The 21107-nt window shown below is 42.0% G+C and overlaps 2 protein-coding genes across 2 annotated transcripts in view; both read right to left on the minus strand.

Moving 5' to 3' along the window:
* Nucleotides 1-7191, minus strand: part of LOC132073585 (tyrosine 3-monooxygenase-like) — a 28229-nt gene extending 21038 nt beyond the window's left edge. The window contains exons 1-5 of the mRNA XM_059472703.1: nucleotides 6986-7191; nucleotides 5934-6108; nucleotides 3945-4033; nucleotides 1863-1930; nucleotides 1138-1188 (exon numbers count right to left, since the gene is read on the minus strand). Coding sequence (XP_059328686.1) covers nucleotides 1138-1188; nucleotides 1863-1930; nucleotides 3945-4033; nucleotides 5934-6108; nucleotides 6986-7180 — 578 coding nt within the window. The 5' untranslated portion in view covers nucleotides 7181-7191. The remainder of the gene's footprint in view (nucleotides 1-1137; nucleotides 1189-1862; nucleotides 1931-3944; nucleotides 4034-5933; nucleotides 6109-6985) is intronic.
* Nucleotides 7192-9013: 1822 nt separating this feature from the next.
* Nucleotides 9014-21107, minus strand: part of PAH (phenylalanine hydroxylase) — a 36434-nt gene continuing 24340 nt past the window's right edge. Inside the window, exons 6-13 of the mRNA XM_059472509.1 lie at nucleotides 19738-19934; nucleotides 18712-18847; nucleotides 17075-17144; nucleotides 15402-15458; nucleotides 14299-14394; nucleotides 13845-13978; nucleotides 11586-11701; nucleotides 9014-11022 (exon numbers count right to left, since the gene is read on the minus strand). Coding sequence (XP_059328492.1) covers nucleotides 10979-11022; nucleotides 11586-11701; nucleotides 13845-13978; nucleotides 14299-14394; nucleotides 15402-15458; nucleotides 17075-17144; nucleotides 18712-18847; nucleotides 19738-19934 — 850 coding nt within the window. The 3' untranslated portion in view covers nucleotides 9014-10978. The remainder of the gene's footprint in view (nucleotides 11023-11585; nucleotides 11702-13844; nucleotides 13979-14298; nucleotides 14395-15401; nucleotides 15459-17074; nucleotides 17145-18711; nucleotides 18848-19737; nucleotides 19935-21107) is intronic.

Here is a 21107-nt window from a genome sequence, read left to right on the forward strand (position 1 = left end):
TTTAAGTGCAAATTACTCAAGTTCTAGGGCTTTCTGTTGCACAGTAGAAAATGTGGTCTTCATTCCTCCTTTCCCCCACCTTTAGTCCTTCTTTCTATTTAAATTTCTGAACAAAGACTCTCTCCTATGTGCCACCTTGCACAATCTCAGGACTCTGCTCTTACTTGAGACTTTTGGACAAATTAATGGTTTGTAGTATCACATAAATGTGGAATTATTGCTGCTTACTGATAAACCTTAAAGTTGATGGCAAAAAAAGTGGAAACAGAGGGATTTGAAAGAAGAGTTCTGCTCCCTTTCAAATTTTGAATATTTTGGTTCATTCACTGGTTATGTTTTGGGGTTTTTTGGTGGTTTTTTGTTTGGTTGGTTTTTTTTTTTTTTTTTTTTTTTTTTTTGTTTTGTTTTGTTTTGTTTTGTTTTTTTTGGTTTTTTTTTTTTTGAGTGGCAGACTTTCAGGAGCACAAAGCCCCAGTGAAGAAATATTGCACCCTTGTAATAGTAACTTTCTATAATTTTTAGATTTTTAAATTTTAAATTCTATTATTTATATGTTATCTAAGGCTTTTTTACAGTGTAAATAATGTGTCATTAGAAAGGTATTTCAAAAGTTCCTCTACTTTCAGTTTGGAAAATGATACATATTCATGTTAAAAGCAAGGAATACTTGAAGGAGAGCAAGCAAGGCTCCTCTGTCTGTGAATATTGAATTAGCCATGTCCTCTGAGTGAATTTCTGTCCTGTGAGTGGGCATTTTCTCCTGATAATGAGTTTGAAAATGTGTTATTTCTGCCAGCACCATAGCTATGGTGAATTAGAGGTCAGTCAGAAGCAGTTATTAGCAGTTATTCTATAGGGCCCAGATGTTTTCTGGCTTCTGATATCCCGATGGGATCTGCAGGCAGGAAGACAATCAGGAAAATGCCTTTTGCTCTAGAAAGTGAATAGTTAAGACTGTTCACTTTCTAGTGCCCTGAGAATGGCTTTCTGCAAAACAAATGACCAAAAGATGACATTTAACCAAATGTGGAGTGGATGAAGAGCACTTTAAAAAAGTTTTAGCTGTGTCACATTGCCAGTCGTTCCTGGGACTGCTGTGGAATGGCCCAGCAGTTGGATCATAAGTACCAAACTCACCAAGTTGCTGTTTCCTGTGCTGTGTACTCAATGTGAGGTAAAGGGTCTCCTCTGTAATGAAGAGAAGAAATATGTTTTAAGATTTCAAGTTCCATTTCCAAGCTTTTTTTTTTTTTGCCTCCACCAGTTCTTGGACACCACGAGGCTGAAAATCCATGGTATAGGTTGTACTTATACCTTTGATTAACCCCATCAGAAAGCAGTGTAGTTCTGCTGACATAAAGGTAGAAACATTTTCCATCACTTACATGACAACTGAGAGCTTTTCATGTTTTTAGGTAGTTACTGTGCATAGACATTTTAAAAAGCAAATAACAAAAATAGTAAATCACTTTCCACCATCAAAAACATGTTCGTAAATATCGTTCCTGAAATTTCCTTGAAAAACATCAGCCTCAGCCTCAGCTCAGGACCAAATCCTAAAAGGAACTTAAAAATTGAAATAAATAATATTGCAATCACTTCTGCTAAAACAAAATCCAGCACTGGATTGGGATATGTGAATGCAATCTTAAGATTTTTGTCTTAAGATGTATTTGCTGTGTCATCACAAAAGTCTATTCCAGAGGGAGTGAAAGCTTTGGTGGCTGAATTTTGTTGTCTCAAACAACATCAATCAGTGGCTCCACTGATATATGGGCAAAATATGACATCTCTGACATGTCTTGGACATGCAGCCTGACAGTGTGGGCCACTGTACTTCCCCTCAGCAGCTTTGTACTTACACTCTGTAATTAAAGGCCAGGTCAGCAAAGAATGCTCTCCGCTTGCTGTACTCCAGGTCTGAGTATCCCTGGGTTAGAAAAGAATCAGGAATAAAAGTTTTACATCATGAGAGATCTGTGGGCATAAGTAGAAACCATCAGAACCACCACTGGGTCTGTGGGAAGTGCAGGATCCCCACCCAATCCTCCTGCCCATTTTTTTATTATGTTGTGATAGGGACAGACTCAGTGATATCTGTTTAAGGGGGAAGTTTACCTACAGAATACCAGCATTTTCTTTCTGCTCCTTCTGTGTTTACTAAAATTAAAACTTCAGGCAGTCTTTGCCAGATATTGTATATGCACACAGACAAGGAATCACATTCCTTTTAATTTTACATCATTCATACTAGGAATTAAAACTGAAATCTGGGACTGTGTGCTAATATAACTCATAAAACAGCATTGATCAGCATCACTGTACAAATATTTATTATTCTAAATTATTCAGCATTTACTGGAACCACTTTGTGTACTGCAAGCCAAATTTGTCCCTTGGGTTTATTCACATAATTTTTAGCGTAGCAATAATACCAGCAACCCTGCAGTTAATGAGTGCTGCATGCATGAATCCGAGGGAAGGGCTGGATCCTGAGAGCATGTTTATTTTGTCGTGTGTTGTGGGTAATGTGTTCATTCAGGGGCTTGTCAGTGGCTGTAACAAGCCCATGCAAAACACAGGAAAAGCTCTTGGGCCAGACTCACACAGATGCTGTGACATCCCAGCTTTGTCCCTGTACCCACCCTCTGGGCAGCCAGTGGCAGGCTAGCCCAGAAATTGGTGTCACAGTGATGCCAGTTTGATTGTTTTGGCCAGTAAAGAACAAACTGAAGGTGTGGAGAGAAACAACCCAAACTGTCCATTTGGTAGGAAATGCGTTTGCAAAATCTGAGCTCCCTGTGCATCAGCTTCTTTTGTGCTTTCCTCCAGCCTCTCCATTTCTGAGCCTGGTAAATCAGCCCACACTGTGCTCTCTCCTGCCACAGACAAGTGATGTTCAATGCTTATTTTCAACTTGTTAGGTATTTCTAAACTGCACTATATTCTGCAATTTAAATTTATCCCCACTCAATACTTCATTAACTCGGCACCACTGCTGCTTTCTCTCAACCTCTTCAGTGCTCACACCTTCTATTTGGCAAAGGATGAGGGGAACTCAGTCCAGTTCAAAGAACTCCCTATGTGTGTTCATTTGTCTAATGAGAAACAGCCTAAGAGCTGGCTCAGGAAAATTACAAACACTTGGACTGTTTGTACCAGAAAGGAATAAGGAAAATGAAAGATGTCCTGGTTAAGGAGGACATGAAGCTCTCCTAGAGCATATAGTGAAGAACTGATTCTCAAAAATAGAAGATAGAGACTTGGAAAGGTCCATTTCACATTACACAAGACTGTACATAGCTCACAGGAAAACCTGGTGTAGGTTAATGAAAGGGACTAGATAGAATTCAGCCATGTAGAGAAGGGAATGACAAAATCTTCCTTGTAGATTCTGTTGACACACATCTACATCTTCACTACATTTATCAGTGAAAAATATCTCTTCTTTTTGTGCTTTCCATGGATTGCTTCTATGTGATGCTTGACAGAATAAAATGCTTCTGTGACCTAGCTTGTGACAAATGGCCTTTTGGGGTCCCTTTTTTGTCTGTGCCTAACTCACATCTCACCTGCACTAAAGCTGGGAAACTTTGATGACAAATAAGTGTTAGATTGTTTGTTTGTTGGTTTGTTTGTTTGTTCCCAGTACTTTGCCTCACTGTCATCTCTAGAGCAGGACTCTACAGTGCATTTTTCTGTCCCTCTCCTAGAGTTTGTGCTTAGGGTGTGGCTAAGAGGGCACACATAAAGATGTTACAATAAAACCCTTTTTTGGTCGATTTCTGCAGTTCCTAATTCTACTGAAGATGAGCTTTTATCTGCCCCTGTGGTTTTTTTCCTCTTTTTTCATGAGTATTTCTTTACTCCTGAAGTTTCCCTGAATAACCTCCCTACAGAGAATTTCTCTTTTAAAAATGAAATTACAGTAATGTTAAACTTACAGGGTGACCATGGTCCAAGCTGGGGTCATATTTAGTGATCAGATGGTGACACTTGTCCAGATCTTGGATTTTTCTGGGGAACCAGGGCACTGGAGAGAGAGCAGAAAGAGTTTAATGAGAGAGAATCAAAGAAATTTTAGAGCAAAAATAAAAGCTGTGCTGAAGATTACAAACTTTGTTTTTATCAATATCTAAGAATTTTCGTATCTATATGTTACCATAATTGTCATACATTTCAGTAGTTGACTTGCTTCCTGACCAAACTGGCAGATTGGATGAAAAATTATCTGAAATTAACTTGCTGTGGTAATCTCTCAGTTTTAATTAGTATAAACAATTTTTAAAGGCAAAAATATTTTTTAGATCAAATGTGGTTTTTGTTTGACACAGGACAACAAATTTATTACTACATTCTGGATTTAAGAATATATTTGGATCTTGTCTAAAAGGCAGTCTTACATTTTCATACCTTTAAAAGGCAATATTTTAAAAAGAAAATGCGATATTTATTAAATTTCTAGAAACTAAAGAGATTAAGAAGAATCTTCAAGTTTTTTCTTTCTGGTTCATTATTTTTTCCAGCAACAATATTCTTTAGCTGTATTTCCAAACAGCTTCTTTCTCATTAAGTGGGAAGTTTTTCCAGTGATTAAAATGAAAATAAAACGTGATCATTTTATTTTAAATGCCAGCATTTATGAGAAATTAATTTTAAAAAAGAATTGCTGGAAAAACACAGGGTTGATATTGCTTTCTGAGGTCAGAATGATGCTGTAATCAGACTTTCTGTGTTACAGCTCAGAAAGGTCCATTTGGGGAAACCTTAATTTCATACTGGACACGACATCAAAATCTCTCTATTGAGTGGTAAATTTAACTTTTGCTGTATTATATTAGATCTAAGAACATCCAGTTTAGAGAAGTACAAATCTAAAAATGTCCAGGGATGTTGGGGAAATTATGTAATTTTCATGCATTACAACTAATTGTGTGATAAGTAGGAAGAAATTCCAGTCTGACAGATGCCTGATGTGCACCCAGAATTTTTTTCTGAGCCTTTCTCTCTGGCTGTACCAGTGGTTCTGCATGCAAGGCACCTTTCCTGCCATCTATTTCCATATCCCCTCAAAACATGTACCTGACCACAGCTGCCCCAGTGTGCCCCCATACACATCTTGCCTATGAAAAAAACCCCATAAACACTCCCTCTTTTAACAGTTTTTATTGTAGTTCTAAGTCCTGGCACGTCTGAAACCTCTCAAATCCCAAGGAAATCCTAAAGAAATTCTTCCCCAGCTCCAAATCCCTCTTTGGCTTTGCAGTTTCCCTGATAACAGTGATGCCCTTTTCAAATGCCCACAGATCCTGAGAGCAGCTTGACGAGGGCTGCCTCTCATGTTAGCCTGACAGAGAATTTCAAACAACACCCAAAGGTGCCCAAACAGGACTGTGGAAGTTAAAAGTGCTCTGGAATATCTGTCTGGCCTTGGCAAGAGAGGGAAACCCCATGGCAATTCTCAGAGAGCTCAGTCTGCAAACTGGACCCTCAGTCTTCTCCTCTGTCATCCTCAGGATTGTACCAAAGGTCTCTAAGGGCTGTATTCACCCATTCCTGCCTGCAAACAGGAAAAATACCCCTCTGCTCTGTGTTTGTCTTGAAGCAATCAGTTCTCTGCACAGCTTTCAGCACAAAAGGCTCTTTCCTGTCATTGAGGAGTTTCTAGTTTCTCCTCAGATTTTTTGTTCTGCTGTTCTGTCCTTCCCATCTCCCTCTTTGCTGGAGCATTTCTCACCTCAGTTCCACTGGCTATGATGAAGTGCCTCCCTTTCTGCACCAATGGCAATGGAAAGCAGCCATGCAGAGACAAATAATGAATTTGCACACTGACTGGCTTTCCAGACTAATTGAATTACTATTATGAAGCTGAAGCTAAAGCTAAAAAAAGTTACTCCAAAGGAACTGCACTAAGAGATGCATACATGTCTTACCTTTGTCTTCTCTGCTGGTTTTCACATCCTTTGCTACTCTCTTTAAGGAGGTGACAAGGATACCAACATCAGCACTGTGAACTTCACATTCAACAAAAATGTCAAGATCATCCACAGAGTTCTTGGGCTTTTTGGCTCGACGGGTTTCAAAGTGATAGATTTGAGTTTCAAACATCTGCAAGAGCCAAGTGTTCATATGATGAAGCTTCTCCAAAGACTGAAAATCCAGGTAAGTCTAGATACATTTCTACAATGTATTTAAAAGGTGACTAAAAGAGGGATTAACTAGAAGAACATGTTAGGCAATGAAGTCCAATAACAACTGGTTTACAAAGAGCTAAAATACAGACAGAGCTAAGGATTAAACACTATTGCATTGGGGAGAGAAAGAAGGAGATGAAAGATGAGATACTGTTGACTGTAGAATTTCATCTGTGCAGAAATAGCAAATGAGTGGTTGGGTAACTTAAAACCCTGCCAGAATGAAAGCAGATCTATTGATGTATAATAGCACCATAATCATTAAATAATGGTGAGAAATAAGTAACAAGCACAATACTTTTATTTGGAGTTATTCATTTTCCCAGATAAGAGTGAGCACCTGGTAGGGGCACTTCAATTGTCCAGACTATATAATGCCTGTGTGGTTCACAGCTCTCATAGCCTTTGTATCTCCTGCCAAATATGCAGAGAAAATTCACTGGCTCCTAACATCCCCACAGTCTGAGTGCTTGAAACGCTGGCCACCACAACTGCTAGCAAGAAACAACTGATTGGTATCTGCTCTAAGCAGCCCTGGCATGAAATGGTGATTCTTCTAAAAGACTGTGCCCAGGTGCTCCCCACTCCAGAGCCCTCTCCCTCTCCTCCACGAGACCAGCTCACCTCTCTGAGCAGCTGGGACAAAACCAGGATGGGGGAAAGGGGGAAGGCAGCACGAGGTGTAAGGCAGGCAGGAGCAGGAGAAGGGTGAGAGGGGGAGAGATGTGAGACATGAAGGCAGTAGAGACAGAAAAGAGGCTCAGCAAAGAAGGGAATATTGAGGTCTGTACCTCAAAGACTTCGGCTGCCTTGGAGAGCTCAGTCTTCCTCACGTTGTAGAGCGTGAGGGTCAGGATGAGAGACTCTCCATCATCCTCCCTGCTGGAATCCAGGCTGCCTTGGCTGTCCAGTGACTGTATGCCACACATCTCCTCCTTGCTGGCCTCTTCTTTTGGGCCTGACATCCCCACCAAATCAGTCTTCATTGGGAGATTGGGGAGTGGATTGCCGCAGCCAGATATTGAGTGGAAGCTGCCTGAGGGCGTGGGAGCAATGGCCAGAGGAGCTGGTGGGACTGGAGAAGCAGTGTGTCAGTGTGTGGTGAGCTCAGAGGTGCCAGGAGCAGGGACACAGGCTGGCTGCTCTGTGTAGGGTGTAGGGACATTTATGGTGGCCGTGCCAGGCACGTCAAGGGAAGCCGCCTGCGTAGGATGTGCGCAAGAGCCAAGGTGGCCCTCCTCCCCTGGGGACTTCAAAGTGCAGTCCTCCTGCTCTGTTTGAAGGTGTCTGCAAGCTGTTCAGCCCTGGAAAGGGCTTCCTTTGTGGAGAGGCAATGGATTAGCCTGAGGTCCATTTACATCTCCCAGGCTGGACTGGCCTGCACAGAGTCTGAGACTGCCCTTCATCCCCACTCTGTCTCACCTCACTGGGGCTCTCTCTGTATTATCTGCATCCCCAGTGAACCAATGGGCTTTTTCCCCAAATCATAGCCCATTCTGAGTGTTGTCTCCTCTGCACAGACAGAGATCTGAGAGTGCCAGAGAGACCTCAGCCAGAGTCAGAATCCATTGCTTGTTTCTGAGCTTTTCCTACCCACAGGGTCTGAACCTGTTCTACCCCTCCAAGAGTGGAGTGCTGCCCCCAGGCTACATTCCTCCCTTGGAACCTGTTTCTGTCACTATTTTCTCTCCCAGTGAAATAGGCTCTCAAAAAGACCAGGGTCACATCTTTCATGTGGGTGGCAGGATAAGTTCCAGGGGGATTTAGCTCTGCTCCTGACAGGGAAGGCACATCTTCCCTTCCCTTAAACTTGACATAAAAAGAATTATTTCTGGATATGAGCACCCATATCTTCATACCTCAAGTCACAGTGTGCCAGAGCCCCTGTGAAGGTCATTCTGCAGGTCCAGAGATCAGACCACCCCTCTGTCCTCCCTTTGCAGCAGTGGTGGCAAGGTTTGGTACAGGAGAAGGCCACATCTGATCACCACAAGCAACCTGCTCTTTTTTTTAATCTGGTACCATTTCAGGTATCTTTATCCTGTATGAGCAGAGGGCCACTCATTTGAGATGGATGTTGCATTAACATTTTTAGTTTATTTAGGTTGATTTAGATGGTTACATCTGAACATCAAAATGTCTTTGAGAGCGGCCAGCACGGTCTGAAGCAGCAGAGGGAGTTTTAAAAACAATGCATTCCTGTGGACTGCTCCTGTGCTTAAACCCTTTTTCGACAATTTCTGCATTTTTAGGGACTAAAATGTCCCTTTTCCAAGACTGCTGTCAGATGTAGGCATCTCAAGATACCCAGAGGTGTCCACCAGTGCAGACTGGCGTCCCTCCATCACAGCCATTGACCTGGGCCAAGGTCACTGTGAAGGAAAGGGCCTCACAAAAAGCTTCTTTGATCACCTGGAACTGAGCTGGGCATGAGGACACCAAGAAATGTGATCACAGTGGGATAGAAGTGAGGAAGGTGACCTAAAAGATTAGCCTGGGGTAGGTTAGTCAGAGCAGCACCCAGAAAGTTCTGAGTATGCAAATGTAGAGGAAGCTGGGCTTGGTTGTGCATGTCAATGGCACACATCAGGGAATTTCATAATCTTGGCTGGATGAGTGACAGTCACCCAGCCCAGGAGAGCCTTTTTCTGTCCTGGAGAGCACCTCAGATGGGTATTACCTCTTACCTGAGTATTTAATTCTGGTTGATTTGGATGCTTACCATACAAGGAGGATTTACACCAGTCTGATAATGCAAAAAGCATTTCCTACACAGCTGGAACTTTAGACAAAAAAATAAGAAGTCACCCATTAAGGAGTACTATTTAAAATGTGATTTATTTGTAGTATTTAAAGTACTTAGGTACAAGATTATTTGTTCTGCAAGAAAATCTACTTTTCATACATTTCCTCTGCTTTTAAAATGCTGGACATTTAATTTTTCTTCATCTCTTGCTGAGCAGCCATGCCATGATGCTTTGGCTGGAACTATTGCTCATTTAAACCTGTATTAAGCCACAGAGAATCAGACATGTGGCATCAATATTCTCTAACTATTCCACTTGCACATAAAAGAAAGTCATGAATCCTGAGCTCTCAATATCACTATAGAACTACTGCTGCTGTCATTCAAGCCAGAAGCAGAGGAGCTTGGAAAGCTGTGTGAGGATTAGTTTGAAAGACTTTACCCTTGGGATGAAATTGCCTCTTTGTAGTATACAGTTACCTCATGGGTCCTATTATATTAAGAGAGAAAAATATGGGCTACTTTCACACTGAAAATACATGTCAAGTGGGATTGAAAGATCTAGAGAGACATTGTGATGAGAAAAAAAGGAATAAAAAGATACTGAGATAAAAAAGGTTACTTCAAAGCACCAAAATGATACCATTTTGCATAAATATATGTCTATTGAAAAGGATTCCAGCTGGTTTCCTTAAATTAATGTTATTACCTACCATATATAATGAAAAGAACTGTATTTTCTATCTTCCTAAAGGATGATGCTTACATGAAAGCCATATTGATTCTCAAACTATAAATACAAAATTAGTACTATCACAGGTATGAGACTCGTGGGTTTTCAAATCCCTCTCCATCTTTCAATCTTCTGACAGAAATGTGACCCCTGAGCCATGTTAGTGTCATGATGCACAATTGCTTCAAGCTGGAAATGCAGTTCAGCTTTGCCTTGCTCCATTCTGCTCCAATGATGAGTTCCCTCCTTCAACCAGGGAGCTACAAGAATTATACAATGTGGACCAGTCCAAGAGGGCACTTAATGCTGATTGAGTGAAATTTATTGGGTAAATACAGAAAGAGCTTCCTGAACAGCAAAACTCTTCTCTCTCCATGCTCAGCTGTTGAGTTAAGCTGGAGCCACCTTTGGTTCCATTTGCTGGCACAGTTGAGATATACTCCAGGACAATTAAAACTGCTTTCACCAAAAGAAAAAAAGGAGATTAACGCTCAGATGGGCAGTGGAGATACAAAAAGGTGTCATTACTTAGGACCTGTCTTGAAAGATAACATGTTTGGGTTGGAAGGCAGTTAGACTGGGGCACAGCTGGGCCAGGCCTTCCATGGCTTTGTGGGGACTCTAGCCACAGACACGGTGGGTTAGGAGTTGGAAGGCTCCAGCATTTCCAGCTGCATTATAAAAGGCACTTCCTCTCCATTTCCAGATGCTGGTACCCACCTTCTAGGCTGTGAGACCAGAAAGTTAAGAGACACCTCTCAGGGAAGGACATTCGCAAAAAAAATGTAGCCTTCACACATCAGCCATGCTCTGTGAGTTTGCCTGCTAAGAGAAATCTCCCCTTGCACCCTGACAGATCTCCTTGCATACCCTGGAAGGTGTAGAGTTCCAGATCCATGGGAACCTTGGACAACTGCGGGGCACTGAGTGGAGAGTGACTGTGAGAGAAGGCAAGGTGGATCACTCTGGTCATCACTGACACCCCATCCCTGGGCCCAGACCTCACAGGTGCAGCAGATTATGCTCTGCATGGTGAAGATCTCCTTCTGCTAACCTTTGGCACAAAACATATGCAGACTTCCCCCAGGTTCCCAGGAATAAGGTAATTTTTATACATCAGTGAGAAAAAAGATGGATTGGCGAAGGCCAGAAGAGTTGAGGGTCACCTATAGATGTCTGTTTCTCTGCTAATCTCTAATAATTAAGATATATAGCATAATTATTGATGCAGTTCACTGGAAGATAATAGACTGAGGCTAGATCAAGACTGGCAGCTTCTAGTCACGAGCAAGTTACAGCAAATCTTCATTTGATCTTCTGGAGGGCGTTGCAAAGGATCCCAATCTCACCTGCAAAGGAAATAATCAGAGCAGTTAATTCCAGAACCAGCCCATTCTAACACTCCTGCGTGTTTTTTTCCCTTTACAGCTGTTCTCTTACAGAACAAGGTGAGCACAGAAGTGCTGAACTGGACATGTTTATTAGGGTTTTACTGGAGCTGTGTCTGCAGTCATCCCTTTGCCTTCATCAGCCACAGAAGGCTGGCTCACAGCATCAGAGGAGCTGGGTCTCAGCCGGCTAGCCAATGTGAGGGGGAAAATGTGATCAAAGCCAGGCTTCTCCTTCTCTTCCTTACTGAAAACAGCCAGGATCCACCTCAAGGCCATCTGCCATTTCCTAGCAGCTCCCCCAAAACTGAGTTTTTCAGATTTAGCAAGTTACAGTCAAGTGGAAATGCTTGTTAGAGCTTGGCTAGAATTGGAAAGTAATTTTTTCATGAGAAAGGAGATATGGCTGCCTTATCTTGGATAGGCTCAGAGCATAAAATGCAACCAGATGGAATCTGCCTTGTGCCTCCTATTTCTGACCCAAGTTTTGAGGAATTCAAGGTAACAAATGTGGAGTTCCTTACTGTTGATCGTGTCAGCTAAGTTCTTCAGCTGCTTTGCATTGTCCAGGACTTCAATTCTCTGTGTGTAGGGATTGTACCGGACAGAGAAAGGACGAGGGATTGTTTGAGCAAATTTCCTGAGGGAAAAAGCATAAACAAATGTACAGTTTAATTTTTATTTTTCCACTAACTAATTTCTTGGTGTGTGCATTTGTTGATTATGGGGATAAGAAAATCCATGGGAAGAAATAACTGAAATTCCTACTGATTGATCTGAGACCTACAACACACTTGAAACTGCATTTGTCCTTATCACCTCTGTTTTTTTTTCTGAACAGAACTAAGCTATTGGCATGGCAACACTGCTCCTGGTATAGGCCAACTGTGTAGCAACTGGGATCTACCAAGCTTGAAAACCTCATTTTCCTGTCATTAGTGCAAAAGGTAGGAATTCTAATCCAAGTCTGAGTTTCTGGGGAATTAAGGTCAAGGATCTACATCATCCTGGCATGCCAAGGAGCAAGGAGGCACCAAACTTTTGTCATTGTCTTGCTCTTAAATTACCTGGTATTTTGCAGGTAATTTAAAAGCTAGACTATAGTTATTCGAGTAAAGCAGCATCTTCTTCTGCAAAACAGTTAATTCCATATCAAAAGCATTGAGATTTTGGTGTCCTGGGAAAATATTAATTTGCATAACCACAGAATTGCGGAAAGAAAGGCTCTGAATGGGATGAGATGGTCAGGGCTATTGTTCCAGGCTCCTTGTGGACCCCAGCAGGATACTGGCTTATAGATCTGCTTTGTGTTACTGGAGTTATTGCTGAAAGAGGAAGGGAAGCACGCAGGAGTTGATTATGGAGCCCCAGTACACAGACTGTGACTCAGCAGGGTAAATCCCATACGCCCAGAACTGTGGAATATACTGGATGCCACCCTCACAGAGCTTCTTCAGTATAAGCCTTATAATTAACCTTATTAAGGACACTGTCTCAAACAGGACCCAGTATGAACAGGCCACAAGGTGTGGCAGTGAAAAAATATTATGTTATGATGAATTGGACATGATGAATACCCAAAAATATTGGTTATGATGAATTTAGCAGCGTTGGTCTAGTTTTTCTAAGAGGAGAGATCACATTAGAAGATGGCTTTGCTAAATCTCAGCTGAAGGCAAGATCCCAATTAGAAGATGAATTCCTTAAGCTGAGATCTTTCAGGTCAGTGTCAGAATAATTTCTCAGAAAGGTATTCTCTTACTCACAAACACACAAGTCCAGGTGCAAGCCTCTAACACAGGGACTGGACCAAACCCCAGAACTTCTATTTCAATTTAACCCCTTTTTTTCAGTTTGATCAGTGAAGCAAATTAAAAAAGCTCCAAGGTATTTTGTTGCAGCATTTTCCCCTTCTCAAGGAGCTTGCTTATATACAGAGAAGACAGAAGCTGTGTGCTGTATATCAGTGTCACAGCCCAGAAGAGAAGAGCATCTTTCCCAGGTATTTTCCCAGAGAAAAAGGCACAAGGAAAAGCTGCAGATTTATGACAACTAAGGAAGCAGCAGGGTAGCGAGCTAGGAAGGCCTCAGAGCAGGGGAGCCTGAGGCAGGAGAATATCTTGGGATACAGAACAATTTATTTTTGAATGGTAGAAAGATAAGGGACTGCAGGTCTGGGACAAGCCTGTGTGTGGCATCTCCAAGTGAGAAATAAGTTGAGCGTGAACTCCATAGCTTGACTAACACCCAGAAATAATGGCAGTGCATTGGTGTTTTAACAGGAATAGAAATATTGTCAAGGTGAAAATTAAGCTGAACCCCAATGCAGGCTGAGCAATTCCTGTTCCAAGAATCAGAACTGAACCTGGACATAACTTCAGAGGAAAAGGAGTAGATACTGTGAATTTTTTTTTTTACAAGAACTGTTATTTGTAGTAATGGTAAAGTTACTTGGTTTGCATTAATTAGCCAGATTTGACTTCAAATGTTAGTATCACTGCAATTGAACAAATAATTTTTTTTGTTTCATTTTGGTTAGACAGACAAAGCCCTTGGTTACATTAAGCACAAATTCTTGGTTTCATGCATAAGGTATATTCCTGTTACTACTCATTTTTGCCCAAGATTCTAAGGATATAAAATGTTTATTATCATGAAGCATTGCACTGATTTTTCTAATGCCTCTCAAAACATGATTGGCAACCCAAGACCCATTATGGCAATGAGATCCTCTGTATTTGCAGCAGGCAAGAGTGAGTTCTTCTCTGGAATTACTGGAGTACCTTAGCTTTTCTTTTGCATCTTTAAAACTTTCAGCAACGTAGTAGATGGGCTGGAACTCAGTAACACAGTACTCCTGCACAGAAGTCTTCTCCAGGGCAAGAGGCCGAATCTCAGGCTTATCTGACAAACAATACTATGAACAAAAAGGTAAGAAATTAATTTCAGTGTAAGAGTGCTTGAACATGCTGTGAAAGAAATCAAGAGCACCTCCATTTCAGACAGGGAAGAGTTTCTCCTGTGGGATACAGTGATAATGTCACTTACTGGGAAGGAAGGAGCTGTGAGTTCCCTGTGTATCCATACACCTACACATTTATCAGAGATCTACAATGAAGTACTACATTTCATCCTACTTCTGTGCACAAATTATGAAGCAAAACCAAAGACCCAAAGATATTCAGAAAATAAATTTGAATAATTATAAACACATTTGAAATATTTTCTAGAACACACCTGCAGCTCCCCAAATGAAGACAGCAGCCCTGCACCATATGCCTTGAGGGAATCTCCTTCCTTACAAAGCCCAAACTCAACGGTAAACCAATAAACCTGGAAAGAAAATGAGACAGAAACTTATTATTACTAGATAAAAAGTACACCATTTATTTTGAATACATTTAAAGTTTTCATTTCTATATAAGATGGTGTTGTGTGTCAAATTCAAGTGAATAAATGCAATAAATGTCCCTTCAGACTGAAATTCTTCTCCTAGGAGAAGCACAGTACTAGATTCTCTGTGCCTGAGAATCAGTTCAGTTCCATGACAAACAAAGCTGTGTTTTACTGTGCTTATCTTTGTCAGCAGGAGCAATGAAATTATAGCAATAAAGCTTTATTTTGGCTGGCCAACCCAGTGGAAGTTTGAACCTTATTTTAGAAAAGTTTGAGTCCTGTTTCACACAGGGAATCTGACTGCAGCAGCGGCGTGACCAGGCTGTTGGTGCAATAGAGAAGGAAGGTGGTGAGCGGCCTAATTTGACTCCTGGGTCTGTCCTTTTGAAAGGATACCTGCCCTGGCTCAGAAAAAAATACCCCATCTATCACAAGTGTCAAAGCTGGTGGAATTCTTTGCCCAGGTGCCCTCCATTTGGCACTGGAAGCACTAAACTCAGAGCAACACCCCCAGTTTTATTCACAGTTTTCAACTCTGGGTCTCAGTAGTCTCAGAGTAGCTATCCAGGTGATCTGTGTTGAATACAAAGTGTATTCTGTGTTGGCAAAGTGGAAGAGATGCTTGAAGGTGAAATAGCTACAGAAGCTGCTTCTTGAAATTTCCTGTGGGGATGTAGCAACATACAATCTTTTCTTGCCCAATGTGTTTGTGCTGGAGGAAATCTCATTTGGGCTTCTGTGTTTAATCACAACTGTCACTTTGAATAAGGGGTGCCAAAGCTATTTTTCCTTTAGTGCAACTGTTTCAGGGTAGGGTTTTCCAATCGTGGTCTTCACTCTGATCCCATTCAGCTCTATGGGAGTTCTATCAGTGACTTCAGTGGCAGCAGAATTAAGACAGCACAGGGAGCTTTGGAAAATTGAGCCCTCATTTATTAAATTACCGTGGCAAGTTTCTCGATGAAATCATCTGGAGCTCCCAGAGATGCCAGTCCAATTTCCTGTAACAATAAACCATTATTCTTCAAGCTGTTTATTGCAAACATTCTTCCTGCCCATCTTATGTAATTGCTCACATTTTAAATGTTACCATTGCCTACTACCACACACAAATGTTTACAGGACATGTTGCTATCATGCAAGATCAATTTTAAACCAGAAATCTCTCCAAAAATGAACAAAGGGTCTTGTCCAAATGTCATTTACAAGGCATGATCCTTTGTGCCTGGTACAAAGCCCATTGAGGTCAAATAAAATTTTCCTCTTGCTTTGACAGGCTTTTGATCAAGCCTACAATGAATGATAGGGACAAAAGGAGGCAAATCAATCACACCTACACACCTTATGTATTTCTCTTTGTTTTGATGGGTCCTGATTAAAGGAGTTTTCCTGGAGCCTTGAATGAGCTATTTTTTCTGAATGACAGGGCATGATTTGAAAGAGCTTATTCATACCTTGGGAGCTAATGGAGATTTTTCCAGGAGGCATGCAATAGTTGAATTCAAAAGACAAACCCATGAGACTACATATAGCCAGGTTCCTTCCTTGATTTGCTCTAGTGAGGACTGCATAGTGCAGAACTCAGAGGGCTCTTCCCACACACACCAAAGGCATTAGAGCAGTTTATCACCATGTCAAATCCTTGTAAGCCAAGGTACAGGGCTTATCTGGGAGGAAACATCAGTTCTGAGAAAGGGCAAAGCCTAAAGGCAATACTGAAAACTTGCCAACGAGATCAAACTGACTTTTGTCTTTTGAGATGTTACATCAAGCCAGCCTTCCTTCCTTCCTTCCTTCCTTCCTTCCTTCCTTCCTTCCTTCCTTCCTTCCTTCCTTCCTTCCTTCCTTCCTTCCTTCCTTCCTTCCTTCCTTCCTTCCTTCCTTCCTTCCTTCCTTCCTTCCTTCCTTCCTTCCTTCCTTCCTTCCTTCCTTCCTTCCTTCCTTCCTTCCTTCCTTCCTTCCTTCCTTCCTTCCTCCCTCCCTCCCTCCCTCCCTCCCTTCCCTTCCTCCCTTCCCTTTTTCAGCCTTTATGTCTTTCTCTCTGTGTATTTCCAAGTTTTCTGTTTTTATGCCTTTCTCTTTGTGTATTTCCATGTTTTCTGGTAGGATGCAGCCAAAAGTTTACTGCTTCACCAGGGTTTGGCTTCTTTTCCAGAGACATTAACACTCCCAAAAAGAACTCTCCTCTCCAGCCTTCTCCCCTGCTTACAGCTGAGACAGTTCCACACCTCACTCAGCCCCCAATGTCATTTTAACAGAAAACAAAACAAAATCTCCATTTTCCCTAACATTTGAATGTCATCATGAGGTAATAATCCATCTGACTCATGAGTTATATGACTTCACTCAGAAGGATCAACATCTGCAGGAAGGTTTTAAAATTATTGCTTCACAGGTTCTGTCAAAAAGCAACTCACACAAGATCATGTTTGGAGTTGGACTTTATGTTTTTACCTCTGTGAATTGTGTCCAGATTTCAAGCAATAAATAAACCACCTTAGCCTCATTACACAGTATGATTAAAGGTGAATCTGCACCACCCTTCATAGCTCTTGGATCATCCTCTAAATTACTGTGTGTTTAATTATGTACATAATATTACCACTGAATAACTTACCTGGGAAAACTGAGCAAAACTGGGATCAGCAAAGAGAGGCACATGTCCTAGCAGCTCATGACAAATATCACTGCAGGAAAATATGACATCTGAATAACTGTGATTCAGGAAAAGTCCAGCAATGCTGGAAGAATGCCCTAGAGCCAGCACACTGTCAAGAGCACAGTGCATTTGCTCCTACCAGCAGATATCATTCCTAGGAAAACATTTTGCTCTGAAATTATTTCTGTGGTAGAAATGCTTGCAAACCCCAGGGTTTTCTGTGTTTTTGCATCATACATCCCTCAGCAGCAGGGACTGTTAGATTTTTTCAAATACGGACAAGTGATTTGGTGAGATGGGAAGAAGAAGGGGATAACATGTCCGAAAAAGAAATAAAGGAAGAAAAAAGACATTTCAGCCTGACAATTGGGTAAACAAAAGCAGGAAAGAAAATCAGAATAATCAAAAAAAGATAAAAGAAAGGAAAAAGAGTTTGTGGAAAGTAGGAAGCAAAAAAAAAAAAACAAGGAAGAATTGCAACAATATGAAACAGAATAAGACATCTGCTTTTAAAGTGGCAAGTGGAAAAGGACAGCGGAAAGGTGTAGGAGCGTTGGGGGGGGGGTAGGACAGTCAGTATGGATGGAGATGAGAGATCTCTGAAGTCAGGTTGTGGAATTTGGGGTTTATTGCAGAGGGCCTGGGTGCAGGGCCCTGCTTGGAGCTGCCAGCCTCAGCTCGGAGCAGGCCCGAGAGAAGAGAGGGGTAGAGAGGATGAGAGGGAAAGTGAGTAAGAGTGTAACGGAGTAAAAAGGGTAAGACAGCAAAAGCATAAGAGAGCAAAGTTCCCATTACAATACCATAAATCTTCTTCTGTGTTGAATATTCTGATTCTCACTAACCAATCTAGTACAAGATACAAATCCTATAGCATTTACATACAGCCTATAAGAATCACTACATTACCATACTGTGTCGCATTTTAAACCCTAAAAACTCCTCTTTGGACCCCTTCTGCCAAGCTAGTAGGGTCTGCTCTGACCCTTGGGCCTGTCTGCAAGCAGAGGGTCTTGTTTCATCAAAAGGGAATCACCTTCAGTCCAGCCACACCATTGTTTTCCAGTTGTTCAGCAACTAAGGTATCTCAAAGCTTGTTTTCATTTCAATCTCACTTATAGTTTCCATAGTCTCAAAATCTTTTGTCAGACAATCATATTTATAATACGGGTTTCCTGTTTCATCCTTCCCAACAGATAGGGACAGAGAGAAACACTCCAAAATTAAAAAGAGATGGGTTCTGAGTTTCTGAGGAGCCTGGGCTTCTCCTGTCTTACTGCCAGAAGCTTGCTTGCAGCAGGTTATGTCCTTGCTGCACTACTTGGGTGCTAAGAGCTAAGTGCCCTTGCACACTGCTCTCTTGCATCCCAGCCACCACACAAGCAAAACTCTCTTGTGTGCCCCAGGAGAACTTGCAGAAGTGGATGCAGACTGTTAAACACACTAGAAACGCTCCATAAACGTTTCCAGAAGAAAGCAGATCCTTGGCTGCTCTCCCTTAGCCCTGTTCCCAGGAGCCCCAGGCAGCTTTCCCAGCTGGTCTGAGCCTGCTGGTGGTGTGCAGCAGCCTGACACCCTCGGTGTGGCGGGGTACTCACGGCTCCGGGGTGTACATGGGCTTGGAGGCGTGGCGGATGTACTGCGTGGAGTGGAACACGCGGAACGCCAGCCCCGCCAGGAAATCCCGGGAGGAGAGCAAGCCGGCCACGGGACGCAGCCGAAACCCAGTGCAGCCTGAAGGGACAGACAGACAGCACCTTAAAAACAGCTCTGTGCTTGATTTATCCCCATCCAGACTCCTTAGAGAGGGAAAAGTTTGTTGATGGCTGTTGTTTTGGTTTTTTCTTTAATCTCCTTGTTATAGATGGATAATGAGATTATTTGCTCTCGCAATTAAAGATAACTATTGTGTGAATATTAAGAAAAGCTTTAATGATGTACAATTATGTTATTGTAGTTTAGATGTCCTCTGTTCTCCCCATCGTTCCCTTTCTGCCCCTGGTTTGTCCAGGACAGGTACAAAGAAGCTGCACAGGTGTCCCTGGCATGGGGCAGTGGGGAATGGAAAAGCTTGGTTCTTAGGGGGTGTGGAAAGGCAACACCTGACCTCCAATCAAGGTACAAGAAAGCATCTCCACTAATAAATGGCAAAGAAGAGCTGACTGTCAGACTTTGGGAGGGGCCAGGGCTGGCTGATGCAACCCCAGGGGTATAAAACACTGAGCATCCGTCTTGAAGATGAACCAGCCACATGTTATGCACACGAGCAGTTCCCAGTGAATTTTTCCTTATATGGTCCTTCTGTTACATTTTTGTTAAGGTTTAATAAATCTTTTTAAATTTTCAAAGTGAGCAGTTGTTTCTCACCTCCTTATGTTAAATAGAGTTTAATTCCAGGCAATTTTCTGCCCAGGAATACCACCAGCACAGTATCTGAGCATTTGTCCCATTGTATCCCCAGAAGCATTAGAGAAAGACCTAGGACACAGGCTAAGTGATGTGCCCAAACATCTTAGGGAACCTTTGCTAAATCAAGGATTGTTTTTCCTTCTCTGGAAGCACCACCCCCACTGATAGCTGAGGCCTTTCATTTCATTTGGTTCTTTTAGGGGCTTCAAACTTACTCTGCAAGAAATTTGAAACATCTTCAAGCTGGGGAATATTGTCCTCCCTGTAGCCACAGTACTTCTCCAGCAGTGGGAACACGTGGTTGTGTTCATAGCAAGCATGAGTTGGATACAGACTCTTCAGCTCCCTGAAGACAGTGCCCCAAGTTTTCCTTTCTTCTTCCGTATAGGTGACACGAGGAATAGGTTGGCCACTAGAAAGAAAATGGATGTCCTCAATAGCAGCCACAGAAAATGTCTTATGCCATCAACATGCTCTTTGTCCTTTCCCACTTTCCATTTTCAAAACAGTTTTGTTATTCTGCTTCATGTTGCAGCCTTACTAGGACTGGGCAGGAGCTGCTGGTGCAGGAGAGGAGCTGCTTTTGGGTTGATGTGCAAGTGCAAAAGGAACCTCACTTGTCCCTAGGAAGTGTCTGGAAAGGCTCTAATGACCTTGGCTGAGATAATGGCCTTTAGACAGCTCCTTGCATTATTGTGTTAAAAATAAATCAGTGCTCATTTGTCTTTTAAAGGTGTTCTTCTAAAAATACTTGCTCGCTGTTGGTTTCAATTTGTTTTTTCTTTCTTGATATGAAGAAGCTGTTTTACTTCTTGCTCTAGTGAGCATTTCATTAATGTTTTTTGTAAAAACATGAAACCATCAGCTCCATAAAACTCTGCTGCAGTGACAGAGAAATTCTGATCTGTGCTCTGTGCCGTAACAGATGCAGACTCCAGCCAGTTTGACTTTTTAGAATTGTAAGGAGCAATTATGAGTTAAATCCCACCCTCAGGCCTCCACGTGCTTAGCTCATGTTGAAGCTAACAGGAGTTATCCATCACAAGCAGCGCAGTTTGGCCTCCTGTGAACAACCAATTCCTTAGCAATAATGTTAAGGCCATAGGTGAATCCAGCAGCTTTGAGATAATCAAAGGGGTTTAAGTAACTTAATAGGTTTAACAACACTGCTGGAACAATGCTGAAGCTTTCCAAACCCCAGAGACCCATTGTTAAACTCTTGATGACACCCCACCATCTCCCACTTTCTCTGTTTCTTTTTTCTTGAGCCTCAGGGCAGCTCCTCTGGAGAACCATCACCTTCTGTCTCTCTGTATCAGCTCTCCTTGATCTGTGGAGCTTTAAACATCATGTTGAATTATGAGGCTTGCCGGGTGATTTTCGTTCCTATAGCACTCCTAAATAATCCTCAACCACCTTCCAGGTGGTTTCTTTTGACCTTCCAGGACTACTGGGGGAAGCTATGACTTTAAAACTTTTCAAATTTCAATTAAAAAAATTATAGGGATCAATGGGGTCAGAAGCAAAGTAAGGCAGAGGAAGGAGGGAAGCTAAAAGCAAAGAGAAATCAGGGAAATTGGGCATT

This window comes from Ammospiza nelsoni, chromosome 5 (genome assembly GCF_027579445.1).
Source record: "Ammospiza nelsoni isolate bAmmNel1 chromosome 5, bAmmNel1.pri, whole genome shotgun sequence".
NCBI lineage: Eukaryota > Metazoa > Chordata > Aves > Passeriformes > Passerellidae > Ammospiza > Ammospiza nelsoni.